Below are 16,321 nucleotides of genomic sequence, written 5' to 3'. Positions count from 1 at the left end.
CCTGTTAGAAGCCAAAATGAGCTTGAGAACAGCTCTATTGATTTCAATAGAAATGTGCTTACATTGGCATCAATATAGCTGCACATTTCTGATACCTCCCGTTAGAAGCTTCCCTCTTCGCCCCTTCTACCTCCCCATCCTCCTCTTCATTCCACCTCCTCCTCCTCCTCCTACTCCTTCATCCTTACAAGGTGCTGATGCAGGGAAACCCAGGGCTGCATCAGTGCAACCGCGGCTTAGCTGCACATTCCTGATTGCACCCTTGGACAGACGTGCATGGAAAACACTCAGCTCATTCATTTCACTTTACTCAATATGACTAAAGATAGAAGGGTTGGAAAGTGGATGGGCTCTGAAATGGATAGCTATCGGCTAACATTAGCAGTGGGGCTCTTTATCTGGCGGCTTTTAGGGTTTGTCATGAAATGTATGTGCTGAGGCGTAATCACATCAGGTATTGATCGGTCTTCATAGAGCAAGCTTAACGTTCTCCCCCTTCTCTGTGATCTGTCACTAAAGGCAAGGAAGAGAGGGAAGAACAGAGGCAGAGGGAGGGATGGGAAGCGGTCAGGGGTTATGGTGTGACTGCAGCTAGTCTTTCGGGTCAAGGTTAGGCTTTCAGATGGCCATTCAGAATCGATGGCAGGTTTCTGATCAAGCTTGAGGGTCACACTCATGCTGACCGGGGGAGCTGTTTGATGGGCAAGGCAAATGCACATCCACGAACCCAACCCTGATTAGGACAACCCCATCTCAAGAGCTGCAACTGTCAAGCCGATCTCTGGAACAGGAGACACGACCATATTGTAAGTGACACATTGTCCGCTAAGTGGAAAGTTAATCTAAACTGCATCTCCACAGGGTTCCCATGTGGCAGTGATGGCAGCTCCATCATCGTCTGGTCCACCGGCTGCCCTCCTCATGACCAGCCCCAGCTCCCTGCCCACAAATCCCATTTCATGCCAGCCACGCTTCTGAAAAGGCAAGACAAAAGCCCGATCAGCACAGCTGCGGCTTTAGCATATTGTGCCCACAATCATCGTGAAATCAGCGGAACAAAGCAAAGCAGAACTCTGCGGCACCCAAAACTCTGCAGCGACACACCAGGCAGCATTAAGCTAAGGGTACATCCGGCTGTGACTTCTTAGAGGAGAACGAACTTCCTGCTACAGCTCGGTGAAGGTCAAAAGCAACAACTCGAACAGCGACTCCTCAGGTAGAGAGGATGGAAGAGCAGTTTCACGTCATGTCGTACAATAATATACTGACTAACCCGTCTTAACAAACACACACCTGAACATTAAATCTCGCTACAACAAATGAAAGGATCTTTAGCAGGAAGTATTTCTACTTTGTATCTGTGATGTTTTCTGAAGTGCAGCCTTTGTTGAGGAAGACGTACCTAAAGCAGCAAACAAACGGAGGAAATGAACTCCTATGGACTAAAGTTACAATCAACACGTTCCACGCGCTGCCGATGCTTGTTGATGCGTTTGTTAATGTGTGAGTGGGTGGCTAGTAATGCATGTGCGTATGCGTGTGCGTAAGTGTGTGCGCAAACCATTCGACTCCCCTTATTTCCCAGGATGCAGAGTTCTACATGCCCACACACACACACACACACACACACACACACACACACACACACACACACACACACACACACACACACAGAGGGAGTGCCCTGGGCCCGGCTGTACTAATGAAGCAGCCTGTAAGCAGCTACCTTCATTACATTCAATCCTCTGGACAGTGTCAGCAATTACATTGCAGCTTCCCACTGTCAGAGAGCTCACACATGTTCACGCATGCACATGGACACACACGCACATGTGTGCACAAACACACACACACACACAGTTGGAAGCTTGTCCTTCTTCTCAAGGCTAATGCTAGCTGAGGTTGATGCAGGGAGGAGTTCCTGCTCCTCTTCTTCTTTGGTGGTGGGTGTTTGGCTCAGGCTCGGCTGTTTAAAACCCAAACTCCTCGATACGTCTCAGTCAGGCCCACCATCACATCAGCACAGCCTCTGTGACGTCTCTCTCTCCCAGTCTCACTGTATGTTGGAGCAGAAGGAAGCCTGGAGGCAAGAGGGGGTGGGGGTGGGGGTGGGGGGTCGGCTGCCTAATAGAGTGCTCCACTTGCCATATTTCACACATCTCATCACTTATCCCACTGAGACACACATACATGTACATGTCAGTGCAGGGGAAACCGAGAGGGAAGCCCCTGGAGGAGTGAGAACATACAGGGGGTTTTCAGGGTTTGGTTCGCCTGTGATGCTCTTAAATAACTGAAACCTGTGAATTCTAATTATTAGGCTAATTTGTATGAAGGGAAATAAGTCTCACTACTTCTCATTAAGATATAATATGTATTTGTGTTATTATTATTAATCCTTTTGGGGCATCCTGGTTGCCTGGGTGTTCAGTTGCCAACTTTTCCAAGTCTATTGTCGACTATGTAATAAAAAATAATTTGCTCAGTTACTCAGTTAATGACTTTGTGTAGAAAACTGTCAGAAAATCCTGGATCCCAAGGCAGCATCTCCCCTGTATTGTCCATCAGTCCAAAACCCAACGATGTTTGATTAAAATTTGACAAACCAAAAAAAAAAAAGAGGCAAAAGACTAAAACTATTAATTGTTCATCAAAACATTTGCTGATTAATTTTCAATCAAGTGACTAACTGATTCATCGTTTCATCAAACATCCTCTGATCCTCTCATGTGTGCTGCCTTTAAGCGCTGGTGGCAAACTCGGACGTCTGAGGTTTCACCGCACTCATGTGGAATTTCCAAGTGGGTCACTAGTGCCGAGACGTATTTCTCTCCATAAACCTGCTGCCACAATAAGAGAAGACGGAATACAAAAGAACAGGTGGGGCAATGAAGCAGAACGGAGGAAATTGAGTGAGAAACTCCCTGAGTCACTCGCTCAAACGTACACAGTCATGTGCCGAGATTGAAAAAAAAAAAAAAACCCCGTCATACCTGTTGTAGGACCATAAATGATGCAAGAGGGCAACAAAGCTGTCGAGCTGTGCCACGTCATGTCAATCAAACCATTTCTTGCGTTAATGTGTTGAGCATTTGTGGCTGTGATGTGTGTGCATGTGTGAGTGTGTGGGCGGGTGTCTATTAACATTTGATTCCCAGGTGCCATGATCTGAAAGGGTTTTGTGGTAGAAGCGGAAAAGGCATGACGCTGAATAATGGAGGAGGAGAATGGGAGAACACCTTGACCACACACACACACACACACACACACACACACACACACACCGGGCTGAGGTCGGCCATCAAACACACCTCGTTAGGGAGAAGCTGGCCTCCTCCATTATTCACATGTACATGCTCCCCTCGCGCTGCTCGCTCCCTCGCTTTGCCGGGGAGATGGAGTGAGTTAAGCGCAGACAGACAGCAAAGGTAAAAAAGTGAGAAAGGTGGATTGAGAAAGGGAGAGAGGTGAGGAGACGGGGACCAAAATAGCGAGCGGGAAAAATGGAGATGTTTTTTTTTTTTTTTCTTTTCAGATAAAATGGGATTTCGTTTTTTATTTTTTTAACATTTAGTTTTAGTTTTAGTTAGTTTTAGTGAAGCTCGCGAGGTGCCCTTGAGCGAGTCCCCTCACCCCAACTGCTCCAGTGTAGCAGCTCAGTGGTCAGCAGATGAGACTGTGGTTGTACTGCGCATCTTCCAGGTGTGAGTGCATGCAACTGTGCAAAAAAAAAAAAAAAAGCCTTCCTCTCAGTGAAACTAAGTAAGTAACTGCTAAAAAAAAATTAAGAAATTACAGAATCAAAAAACATTAATCAGCGTTCAAAACATCTAGAGCCAGATTTCTTTCCTTCCAAGTCATTTAGAAGTGCCTCAAGTGAAACCGGTGAGACCAGCTCCTGAAGATTCAGGTGATTTTGCAGCTGATTCCAGGCAGAGGGAGCAGCAAAACTACACTGCACTTTTCCCAGTTCAGTGCAGACTTAAAGGACAGTCAGTAGGAATAAGTCTCAGGAGCAAAAACAATAACTTCCCACACTTTTTTTGAAGGATGTAGATGAAAGCAGGCCAAGAATAGCCTTATTAACGCAACCCCGATTCCAAAAAAGGAGCGTAAAGCGTGAATCAAACAGAATATGATCATTTGTTTTGACATATACTCAATTGAAAACGGCACAAAGACAATATGTTTAATGTTTCACCTCATCAGCTTCATGGATTTTTAGTAAATATCTGCTTATTCTGAATTTGATGCAGCAACATGTTTTAAACAAGTTGGGACAGGAGCAGCTAAAGACTGGGAAAGATGTGGAACGCTCCAAAAACACCTGTTTGGATCATTCCACAGGTAAACAGGCTCATTGGTAACAGGTGATAGGATCATGATTGGGTATGAAAGGGGCATCCTGGAAAGGCTCAGTCGATCGCAAGGGAGGATGGAGCGAGGTTCAACACTTTGTGAACACATGAATGGATAAAGGAGATGAATACTCAGGAACACTGTGTAAAACCACTGTCTTTAATTTTTTGAGTCACAACTTTTTTTTTAGAATTGGGTTTGTAGGGACACACCAATGGGTAATTCTATGGGTGGACAAGGCAGAACATCCAACCTGAGCATGCAAAAAGCAACGGTGAGTAAGGGCTTTAAGTCTCAGTGCTGCATGGTCGACAGTGTCCAGTGTGTGCAGGCGCTGCGCGGGTCCATGCATGTTTTGTGTATAACATCACAGCTTTATTCATCTCTAAACTCCCAAGTCTTGTAACACTCGTCAAACTCGATTTCAATTATCATTGATATGGAATTGATTAGTGAAATTGATGTAAATATAAATGTGTGAGCAAGCCAGTGACTGATATAATTACTGTCAATTATGAACGCAATCGCAGTGCTCGCTCCACAGCAACTGTAAACACTGCAGGGAAAAGCCTTTTTAATTGGGAACCATCAAACATAACATCGATTCTGGACACCCCCCCCCCCCCCTCCTCGGCATGTGTCACCTTTCGCCGCGACAGAAATAGAAACATTTCTCCCCAATTCAGACGACGGTGCTTCCCGGAAGCATGTGTCACACGCATCAATCAAGGCGTCGCACCTCGACATGGCCGCTCTCGTGGCCTCGGGAAGGAGGGACAGAAGGAGGGAGGGAGGGAGGGGGGTTTGAACAAGTGACAAGCCAGTGGACACCCTGGCAGCGTGTCAAGGAGGAGAGGAAGGGGCCGTTGCCAGGGGTGACAGCCAGAAGTCACACAGCGCTACACCTCTTCCCAGCGGTGCTCTCCCACCTCCCTCGTACAAACGCTCCCCTGCCTTCTTATGAATGCTCGATCAGATTATGCGACGCCGTGTGATGCTGCCTCACCTCCAGCTTTTCTATTGGGTGCTATTTGCAGAAATTAAACGGGATGTATTTTTTCCTCACTTGTCACAGCTTCACTTTGACTTGCTCTCTCTGTTCCACCTCGACCCTCTTCGAACTGCACCCAACTCTCTTTCTCTGTTTGCCAAACAGCCACAAAACATCAAAATACTGAAAATCTGAGCGATGTTGACATAAATGAAGTTCCCTGTCTCTTCTTGCAGTGAGGAGGATTTAATGGCTGCTGCACTGCATTGAAGATCTAAGCAGTTGTTCTCCTCACAGTCCCCTGATTCCTGTCAGTGCTGGTGTTCCAGGAAGGAGACAAGACTGTTGCTTCTTAATTATTAAGCTGATTAATACGTTTAAAAGCATGCTTTTTGCATTAAAACATGAAGCATGACATGTAATGGTCGGGTACAGTCCATGTTTGCAACTGTGGAAACAATTTGTTGGCTTAAAGCGTCGATGAAATACTCGCCTCCCGTTTGTAACACAGACCTCCTGTTAAACATGCCCCATGTCCAAACCAACATTATTCAAGTGCTGTCATTTGAGTCAAATTCTCAGACTTTTCCCACAATATGCAGATTCAGATTATTAATTCAAAATCTAAATTGATTATGATGCATCATTAGCATAATAGTAATAATAATAACAATAATAATAATTGTAATAACAGAATAAGAATAATCGTAATAATAAGAAGACAAAGAAGAAAAATCTTTTTAACTTTCAGTCATCAGTATGTTTACTTTGCATTTGAGTGCTTTTAGACAATGAATGCATCAACAATTATAATGCATATTGTTCTGAAATGCAGCATTCTGCACTTTCTCTTCTGGTACTTCTGATATCCTGATGCTCATACTTTTGTACTTTAATTTAAGTAAGATTTTGGCTGCGGGACTTCCTCCACCGCTGCTGACAACGGAGAAAATGCAGCGAGATCTCTGGTAAAATAAGCGTTGTAGTTAAATGACTTGTGTGTGGATTTGTGGATAAATATAAATGTAAGGTTACTGTGTGTTGACTTTTAAATGGTTTACAGTGTACTGCTGAGACTTAGCATTGTTAGCGTAGCCGCTGCTCTCAACGAGAAACTCCCTGTGACATCAGGACCCCATCAGCCTGTGATAGATGCCAGATACAGGCGAGCTGACCTCCTCCCCTGAGTGAAACATGAGAGAGGTATGCATTTCAGACACCTCTTAGATGAGGACTGATAAAGACGTGAGGAGGTATGGCAGTGCACGGGGGCTACTAATGAATCAATGACTTTTTTCCCTGTTTTTTTTTTTTTTACTCATCCCTCCTGCATCCTTCGGTCCCTCCATCCCTTCAGCCCTAATTAACACCTCAAGCCAGGACACGGGATCCAGCGGCAGCAGACCACAAAGTGACTCATCAGTTAAAACCCACCGCTGTATCTTTTATCTCAATCTCTATCGCCATCACTCAGCGGCTTCTCTGCTTGCACAGGTTATCGCGAGGGACTGACCCAAGCAGGGGGGGGGGGGGGACCAAACTGCTGTCTCTCTGGGGTAGTGTAAAAAAGAAAACAGAAATAAATCAGAAAGTGTCTTTTGTCTGAAAAGCAAAAGGGTCTTTGAAACATTACAGGTGCATCAGCTGCAGTGTTACTGCAGGGTTAATCTGCACAATGCATGTATCAACTCTGTGGAAAGGCAGGAAATAATTAGATTTCAATCTAATAGTAGAAGGACCGAGCATTTAGACGTTTAATAGAAATTGTTTCCAAATTAGGGACATGGAACATTTTCAAAATGCACCACAAAAAAATCTCCCCAAAGGCCAAATTAAACTCCTCCGTCCACATTCATTTGGTGATAGATTTGGCGAGGGAAAGGTTTGCACTGGAGATGGCTTAGCAAGATCATAAAATGCAAATCAGGTATTACAAAAACTTTCTTTTTACTGTCCACCAATCAGAAACTCATACGGAACCACGACGAGCCAAAGCCGATCAATCACAGTTCTCGCTGTGACCATGTAGCCAGCTAGCTCTTACGTGTACTTTGTTATTGAAGAAGTGCATTTAAAACCGCTTTGTGTGTCTGACCGTAGCATCCACCTGATGGTAGAACAACATTTTACATTAAATCTCTATGCTTACGCGTCTTCATGTTTCTAACTGTGACCCAAAGCATGTTTTTATGCAGCAGTCTGACATTGTTTTACACTAGAAACTACATTGATCGTGTATTAGGCTGTGAGTCAAAACATGGGTAACACACAGCAGCACTGTATCTGAACACATCACGTGTGGACTCCAAAGGAGGCCTAAAGCTGCTGCTAACATGCTTCTTTTGCTACACAAGCTACATTGTGTTTGCAGGGCATATTGTAATTTCAGCCAATTACGATTGAAAACACTATAATTTATTCTAGCCATAGCCTTCGCTGTAGGCTAATGGTACAGAATATAGATGCTAATCACAGACAGCTAACGGTATAGACAGCACCAGCAGTCTGCTAATCACTGCAATGTGCATGTGCAGAAAAACCTCTTAAACAATGCTGAAATTCCCTAAACTAAACATGCATCAAAAGCTTTATGAAAGACTTTGCCAGAAGCATTTTTAACATAAATAATGAGGAAAAAGATGTAGAAAATGTAGTAGTATTCCACTTGCTCAAGCCTCACTGGCTACAGCGTAGAGATGGAAAATTCCACACTTCAACAGAATTTCACCTGTCGTGACCCGAGAGGCTGCACATCACATGAATGTAAAGGTTTGGACGTACAGTAGCTACTTCACCAGCCGTCAAACACTTGCTGGAAGGTGTTACGACTCATTCCAGAATAGTCTTTCCTGTTTATCACCCAAACAAAAATAGAAAACAATAGCTTCAAGCTCTGCATGTCCTATGCCTGTTTTTCTGTCAAAACAAGATAAGTGCTGACACTAAAAAGCACCAGCGTCTCTTTTGCTCTTTTGCTTCCTCCCAAAAATATCGAGCGTAATCTTTCCTCTTTGTTTTCCGCTATGCTAGCCTCCTGCGATTATCACCTCAAATGAATGACAGACTGTAACACTGCTTTAGGCCAGGAGGGAGTGGGAACCGACCAGCTCTCCTACACCTACGCATCCAGTCTGGGAATAGCTTTCCAGGCAGCCCCGATGGAGCTCTTCTCTGGAGAGATGACAGGAGCCTACGAGAGCAGAGGAGACGCTGCTCCCTGTCCGCCAAATACCGTCTGCCTCTTGGTCTAACTTACAATTAAAGACCCTTTACAGTAAGGGAGGATTACTTCCATGGGCTGTGGAAGCAGAGAGAAGACAAGCAAGGGGTGTGTGCAAAAAGGGGAGGAGAGTCACCTCCTCCCGCCCCAGCACGCACTCCACTCCCCACTACTCGACGCTGAAAATAATTCCTTTGCAGTGAGGACTTAATTTTCATTCTGTGTTCGTGTCCCTGATCCTGTATTGTCTATTCTGGTCACGTGGTCCGCCTGCCTTACTGCTGTCCACTGTCACAGCTGTGTGTGTGTGTGTGTGTGTGTGTGTGTGTGTGTGTGTGTGTGTGATGCAGAGAGAGAGAGAGAACAAGCGAGAGGAGGGTCAGTCTGTGTTCAAACTACTGCTACAGTGCGAGCCCCACCCAAACGGAAGATAAATCCTCGGCTGACCACATGCAAACAAAGAGCTTAAACATATTTCTCCTCTGCCTTTCTCCTGCTCCCATTTTGTCTTTATGGATTCCAATGTTATCAATATTTCTGATTTCACAGTGCATGTCAAGGTTGATAACCTTGAAGGTGTGAACCAAATTTGGTTAAAAGATGATCTAAAAATACTGGAATTTGATGAGGAATCAGAAGCACAAACAAGAGTATCCCCAATTTGTGTGTTCCCCCCCCCCTTTTAAGCTCCTCTGTTCTAAGTGTATCCCTCTCAAACTAGCATATTGTTGAACAGATGCCCACATATTGTTGCAAGGGAACACCCCAGTAGCAGCTTACAGATGATTCAACCACAGACAGACACAGAGAGTTGGGTCAAAGCATGAAAAAAAGCAGGAATAAAATCATGCTAGTGGGTAGACTCACGCCTGGGGCTCTCTGATTCCCATCCAAAACACGTATCTTTATATCACCAGTGAACCGAATGTTAACAGCTACTTTGTGTTTTTGTTATCCAGTCATGATAACGGCTATGTCAGGATGTTACGTCTGGCCGTCTCGGCGTCGGCAGAGTCAAAAATGGGGAGGAATAATAACGCTGTGATGCTAATGGGAGCACAGGCAGGCTAGTGGCCATGGGGGAGTTAGCAAAGGCTTCACAAATAAGCAGGTGGGCTGAGTGGTCTTAAGGCACTTGATTTAGGCTCTGGTAATTTCATTGGTGAAGTGTCTTTAAACACCAAACTCCCATCTGATCTTTCATTCTACATCTTTCTTGAAAACGGTCAAAATAACGTCCATTTGATGTCCGTTTCGGGGTCTGCTTTACAGTCAGATGGTGTATTTTTGTCGTTCCCCACGGACAACTGGCCAAATGCAGACAATGTGATATTACCAATGCTACAATTGAGTTTGAGAGCAGAGGGTTTTTCAGGTGTCTCGGCTTAGAATATCAAAGTCCCCCGTAATACGGTCCTTGTCAAAGCTAACTGCAGTTGGCTTGACGAGCCTGTCGACAGATATTTGCTTCCGTCCGACACGTGTTGCCGTCAGCTCTGCTTTTTGCAAGAGTGAGGAGGTCAATGGGTGCAACATATTTCATGCTAGTATCACAATATTAATAAAACAATGTCCTATGGTATCCCTCTCTCTATATATATATACATATATATATCCCAATATGGTAAAAATATGCAAAATTATGCTTAAATTTCAGCTGGATGTTTACCAGAATCCACTATTATGCATTATGACAGAAAACTCTTATAGACAGAGAAAGGCATTCTGGGAGATGTAGGAAATCACTGAAACATTTAAAACAAGATTGTGTACTGACAAATGATTTCAGGTGCAGTCAGTGCACGAAAATACTGAATTATTGCCTGGCTCTTATTCACACAACCCCCCCATGCAGGCCTCAAAGCCAACCAGTTTGACGCACAAAAACTGGCAATCGTGTTAGCTGGTCATTTTAATCCTCTTTGGTGTAATTTGCAACAACAATAATACAAATACTTATCAAATGGAATAGCACAACCTCCCATATTGCTCGCAACATGTGAAACCCAAAGCTGAAATGCTCATGCACACTAGTAGTCATAGAGGTGGCAGCATCCTGGTAAACGTAATCATTTCCTAACTGGGACTATAAGCAGACAGCAGTCAGAGTGTCACAGTCTGATGATGTCGTGTGTGTACGACTGTAGCTGTCCTTTAATTGTAAAACCCTTGACTTGCATTGTCGACAGTAGATTGAGTCATTCAGAAAGAGACGGCGAGAGGAGACTGCTCCATAACCTGGCAGCCACCCACGCCATCGACTGACAGATGATGGAGTCTCCTAGTTTTGGTCAAGGTGCTCTGGCACGCAAGGCCGCCTCTTGCTGACTTGACTCCTGTTTCTCTAGTGAGCCTCTTTAGTGCCTGAGCTGTTAAGGTGAGCTTGGGACAAACTCCAGAGATTAAATTATGTGGAAAAGCAGATTAAATAGTTATTATCCCATCTGCAGCCAGACAAGTACACACACAAGCAGGCAGGCATACATGTTTGCAAACCACGTGCGCACAGACAAGCAAAGGTGGGATACACACACGCGCACACACACACACACACACACACACACACACACGTGATTTACACAAGAGGATAAATCATTTTCAACAAATCACATATTTCGTTTGGGGCTGCGCAGTTTTGTCTGACCATTCATCATATATTCTCTCAATATGGGCCATTATGAAAATGTGCTTTTCTCTGCCTGCTTTCTAGGACAATCCTTCACCTCTCTAACAGCCCAACAAAATGCAGACCACATATGATTAACAAAACCGACCACCGCTCCGCCAAAATAAAAGCTTCCACCCATTCTGAAGGGAGTCACGGAATTAGTTCTACTTAACAGAGGGACTGTGGGAGCGATCTAAATGTGGTTGTTTTGGGAAGCCTGCCTGCCGTCGATTCATGTCTTTCTGATAGACATGTAAGTTTAGAGAGCCACCCACACATCCCTGAGCCTCTCTCAGTTGTTACAACCGAGGGAGATAGAAAAAGAGCAAAACAAAAAAAAAAAAAAAAAAAAAATTAGAGAGACAGAGAAGAGGGTAAAAATGTGTGCTGTCTGTCGCAGAGTGGAGCTTTTCCTGCCCTGCCTCCGTGTTGGAAGCTCGGTGCTGAGTGTGTGTGTGTGTCCACGTCTCTTTGAGGAAGGGCTGGAGTTAACCCACTCACACTCAGCAGCCGGCATCAATGGGGCTTTCTATGGGCTGTGAATCAAGCCACACATCCAAGAGCATCCATGGCCCATGCATGGAGAGCTGCTGTATAATAACACTGTATGGCCCCACACATACACACTGGCTTTACACAGATTAAAAGCCACTGAATGCCTTTTCCAGGGCTCTCTCCCTCTCTCTCTCTCTCTCTCTCTCTCTCTCTGTGTGTGTGTGTGTGTGTGTGTGAGTGTGTGTGTGTGTAAACATGGGAGGTATGCATACAGTAGCTATATTTGGGGCTGGGGGGATTTGCTAAGCTGTGTTTTCCAGCCAGAGCTCAGTATTAGTGCATAAAGACAAAGAGCAGAGCAGAGTCACATGCATATGCACATATCGCACATGCAAAAGGCACACACACACACACAGGACATGCATTTGCACACTCATGTGCATACAGATCATGTGGGTCGAGGGTTTCCTAGAAAAATCTTAAAAAATCTGATAAACACCTTTTTTAAATCAGTACAGATGTTTGTATTATAAATTAATACTCTACATCATCCTGAATCAGACTAGCAAACTAGGATCTCCACAAGAATGTCTGAAAAACTTATTTATCTCTGCAGTGCTTGTACAGTCCTTTGCCTGTCACAATCTTGAGGCCACAACTCACCACCTCTTCATTTACGACTGCATCCCTGAATACACACATGCATCAAGCGATGAAGGCGCGCATATTTAGCTGAAGTGAGTGAGTGCGTAGCCAGACCCTGAGGCAGGCCCACGGAGACGGACCCAGGACAATTAAAACTCAACAGGAAGAAACACCGACAGCTAGAGACCGGCCACTGAGCGCTCATGCATCAAAATACACAAACACACAGTGCACGTACACACAGGTAGACAGAAGAAAAACAGAATATAAACACACACATCACAACGGGATGAGCACAGCGTGAGGAGCTTTCATCCACTCCTAACAAAGGTCACATTTTCAGTGTGACATCTCTGACAAGCGACAGCATGTTCACCCCAATTATCCTGTTTCAAGTTTCCTTCCCCCCTCTCCTTGCAAATGAACCCCACCTCTTACTCAAACATTCCACCAAACACACACAGTATCTCACACACACACACACGTCAGCCTCACCTCCCCTGCACTGTGTGTCCGGGGTCTAAACAGAGATGTCCCCTGGGCTCTGTCACCTGTCTAGAGGGATGTGGGGCTAAGTGATGGAAGAGGGTGAGCCAAGGTCTCATCTCCTCCCCGGTGACTGAATGCAGGAGTGGACTGCTGACCTTTGACCCTCGCAGGAAGGGAGATTGAGCACTGCTCTGGACCCCATTAGCATTCTGCTCACACAGGCCCCATAACACAGCAGACTAACGGCATGAACGCTGTGGATGGAGCAGACTGAGGTGTGGCGACAAAGGTTCTTGCGGTATAAGAGAGATCTAGTCGACCTGAATATTTGGAGCTTGGCTTCCTCATGGCAGCACAGCAGGGGAGTTCTTGCTGTCAAAATACATCATCTCACAAAAAAAGAGGGAAAAAAAAAATAAAAAATCACACAGCGGTCTTTGTAGCCATGAGTAATCCTGCCACGATTAGATTCTTAAAAGGCTAAGGGTCAGGTAAAACATGGCAACTTAATGCCACCGTGCACCATTTCTCCCCCCCCATTTTTCCCCCCTCCCTCCTTTGATGCTTTGTTTCCCTGACAGTGCAAGCCCTCCTACTCCATATACACACACAAATACATCAAAAAGACAAATAAGCCTGTCGGTTGTGTCTCTGCGCGTCTCAAATCGGCATATGTATGCGGGAATTGTCAACACTGCACAGCGAGATCAAACTGGCAATCTGTCACTACGCTGGGGATACAGTTGGGGATTCAAGTGACTGATGACACGTAGAGAAATTAACCCCCCCTGATGTGGCGTGGGCATTGATGTAGTGTTTAAAAAAGGGGAGGGAGGGGGGCAATACTCTGACCTCCAAAACAAGGCAAGCATCCACCTGGATGAACAAAAAAGCAACATGAAAGCCTTAAAACACTCATCAGTTTGTGACCATTTTCTCCCAAAATCCTCCTCACACAGCCATGTCAGCCCCCCAAAAATGGTGATGGAGATGGAAGAAAAGTGACTTAAGATGGGTTTATCCTCCTCTACATGCCTGGGTGTATCTATCTGATGCAGTATTTACCGTGGTAGGGTCAGTACCGCACTGATTTGTGAGTGACGCTGGATTTCAGCACCACGGACAGCGCTCTGCCTCCCTCTCCCTCTCCAGCGCGAGGAGAGGAAGAGGAGGAGGAGGAGGAGGAGGGATGGAGAAGGAGACGACGGGTGGTTGTGGTGTTGGTGTTGTTGGTGGTGGGGGTTTCCCTGGCAGATTTCAGGAGAGGGTCTACACAGTCATTCCTCTATCGCTGCACATCGCCTACCACCTCCTCCGTGCTGGATTTCCATACGGAGGAATACCGTGTGTGTGAGATCACGGCTTTCATGAAATATTGATCGAGCGAGCCACACACAGGATGGACAGAGAGAGAGAGAGAGAGAGAGAGAGAGAGAGAGAGAGAGAGAGAGAAGGAGAGATGGAGGGAGGGGGGGTATTCCTCTGGACAGCCTTTATCATGCATCCACCCCACCACCATCACCCCCCCTCCCTCGCTCTCCACATCCTTCAGAAAATTTAATTCACTTTCCGATCATGACAGCAACCGCTGGATTCGCCTGGCGTGATGTTTGACGATCAGAAACATGACAAAGCAGAAGGCTACACACACACACACACACACACACACACACACACACACACACACACACACACACACACACACAGGGAGAAAGAAAAATGAAGGCCGGCGACGACCACATCCAACACCATCCGCCGCCTCACAGCCGCGCATTGCATCCAAGCGCAGAACGCTTCCAGTGTTGGTAAGTGAGAGACGCGCCGTCACCGCGCTGCGTTTGGAGGAATGTCAGGAGGATTTACCCGTGTGTTCAGCCCCACCAAAGCCGAGCCGGAGCCGGGATCATGTGTCATGCAAACTCCTCGGCCGGCACTGTCATTCACAAAACGAGCCACATCCGACGTCTGCGCGCAATTTTCACAAATTTCCCCAGCTCATCCGCTGCTCTTAATAGGCCGAGGATGCGCTCATCACCACCGACACCACCACCAACACCACATCCACCTTCAGCAACTGTCGTGAGCGACACTTCAAAAAATCGCTGCGCTCAGCTGGGTGTCAATAATGCAATCTATAGCCCGAGCGTCTTTAGCGGCGACACAACACACGGTCAGCTGTAATTTTCAGCTCTGACAAGCAGATAGGGACATGAATTATTCAACACACATAAACTGAGCTCTTCTTCTTCGGCAGGGGAAACGGGCTCGACGAGAAATCTACATGAGCGGACACAAACCGATGCGGAGCCCACATTTAGCGCTTCCACCGCATAAGCGCTGGATGTAATGTGGCACGTAGATGAATGCACACCGGTAAAAGAGTGGAGGAAAAAAGGGTTTAAATCAGAGGCTGCAAACGCCAGCGAGAGAGCGAGAGCCGCCGCCGCCGCCACGCAAAAACCAGCCGACATGTATGAAGATCCGGGCGGACAGCCGGCGGAAATGAATTCATGGAAATATGAGCAAAATGTGAAAAAGGCGATGGGCATTTCTGCGTTTACCTGTCAAGACTCCGACCCGGATTTGGTGGTCGTGGTTCGTTAAAATCATCCCGTCTGACGCCATGTTCAGCAGCGCTGTCGCCCGCACCGAGAACTCACGGCAGGGCCCAGAGCCGATCGCATCGAACTTAGTGGGGAGAGGGAGGGGAGGAGGAGGAAGAGGAGGGGGAGGAGGAGGAAGAGGAGGAAGAGATGGAGGAGGAGGGCTGGGATACAAGCATAAAAAAAAAAAGAAAAGAAAAAAAAAAACAGCCAGACGAGATGAGTAGAGAGCCGAGCGATCATCGGGACACCTACAGATAAGCGGGCAGGATGCGGGGGCCGTTTAAACCGCACACATCACTCAGCTGGCCGCCTGCCACGGTAGTAGTGTGGATCCCAGATTAAGTCTTATGGAGACCACTATTGATTTTCTGTGAAGGCTTTTAGGGGAGACTGACTCGCAGTACGTCTGCAGACGCCACTTTCTCATGTCATGCATTTTGATGTTGACTTTCAGATCCCTGCTGCTCAGATGCCTCAAGTTTGACCTCTAACCTGATGCATGACAGTATCAGGTCTCCAATCTGAAAGGGCCTCATATGGGCCCCAGTAAAAATCCCCTCCCCCCCCCAACCTCTGTCAGATGCACCCCTGCTTTTAGAGATTAAAGGGCCCCCTCTAAGAGCCAGCGGCAGCACCCCAGACATGTGTCGACTACGTCTCAATGCAGAGGCTTAAGAGGAGTCTGACCTGTAAAAATGCAACGACATCCCCGGGCAAAAAAAAAAAAAAAAAAAGCACCGCTTCTATTCATAGACTGGCTGCACGCTTCCATGGTGTGTAATTCCTCTTGTTTATTCTCATGGAAAGAAAATGCCCATCCTCCAGCTTCTGTTGGGAATCTATCAATA

The 16,321-nt window shown here is 46.1% G+C and overlaps 1 protein-coding gene across 13 annotated transcripts in view; it reads right to left on the bottom strand.

Moving 5' to 3' along the window:
• The window catches only part of gphnb (gephyrin b), an 87,372-nt gene extending 71,814 nt beyond the window's left edge, over window positions 1–15,558 (bottom strand). For 12 of the 13 annotated variants that reach the window (XM_076755579.1, XM_076755580.1, XM_076755581.1 and 9 more), the window contains exon 1: window positions 15,429–15,554. In XM_076755579.1, the coding sequence (XP_076611694.1) occupies window positions 15,429–15,492 (64 nt within the window). In that variant the 5' untranslated portion in view covers window positions 15,493–15,554. Of the gene's footprint in view, window positions 1–15,428 lie in introns of all 13 variants that reach the window. The other variant, XM_076755586.1, reaches the window with a different exon arrangement.
• Window positions 15,559–16,321: the final 763 nt, after the last annotated feature.

The sequence above is a fragment of the Chaetodon auriga genome, chromosome 18, assembly GCF_051107435.1.
Source record: "Chaetodon auriga isolate fChaAug3 chromosome 18, fChaAug3.hap1, whole genome shotgun sequence".
NCBI classification, from domain to species: domain Eukaryota; kingdom Metazoa; phylum Chordata; class Actinopteri; order Chaetodontiformes; family Chaetodontidae; genus Chaetodon; species Chaetodon auriga.
The sequence above is the reverse complement of the archived record's forward strand: the minus strand, read 5'-3'. Positions and strand labels throughout refer to the sequence as shown.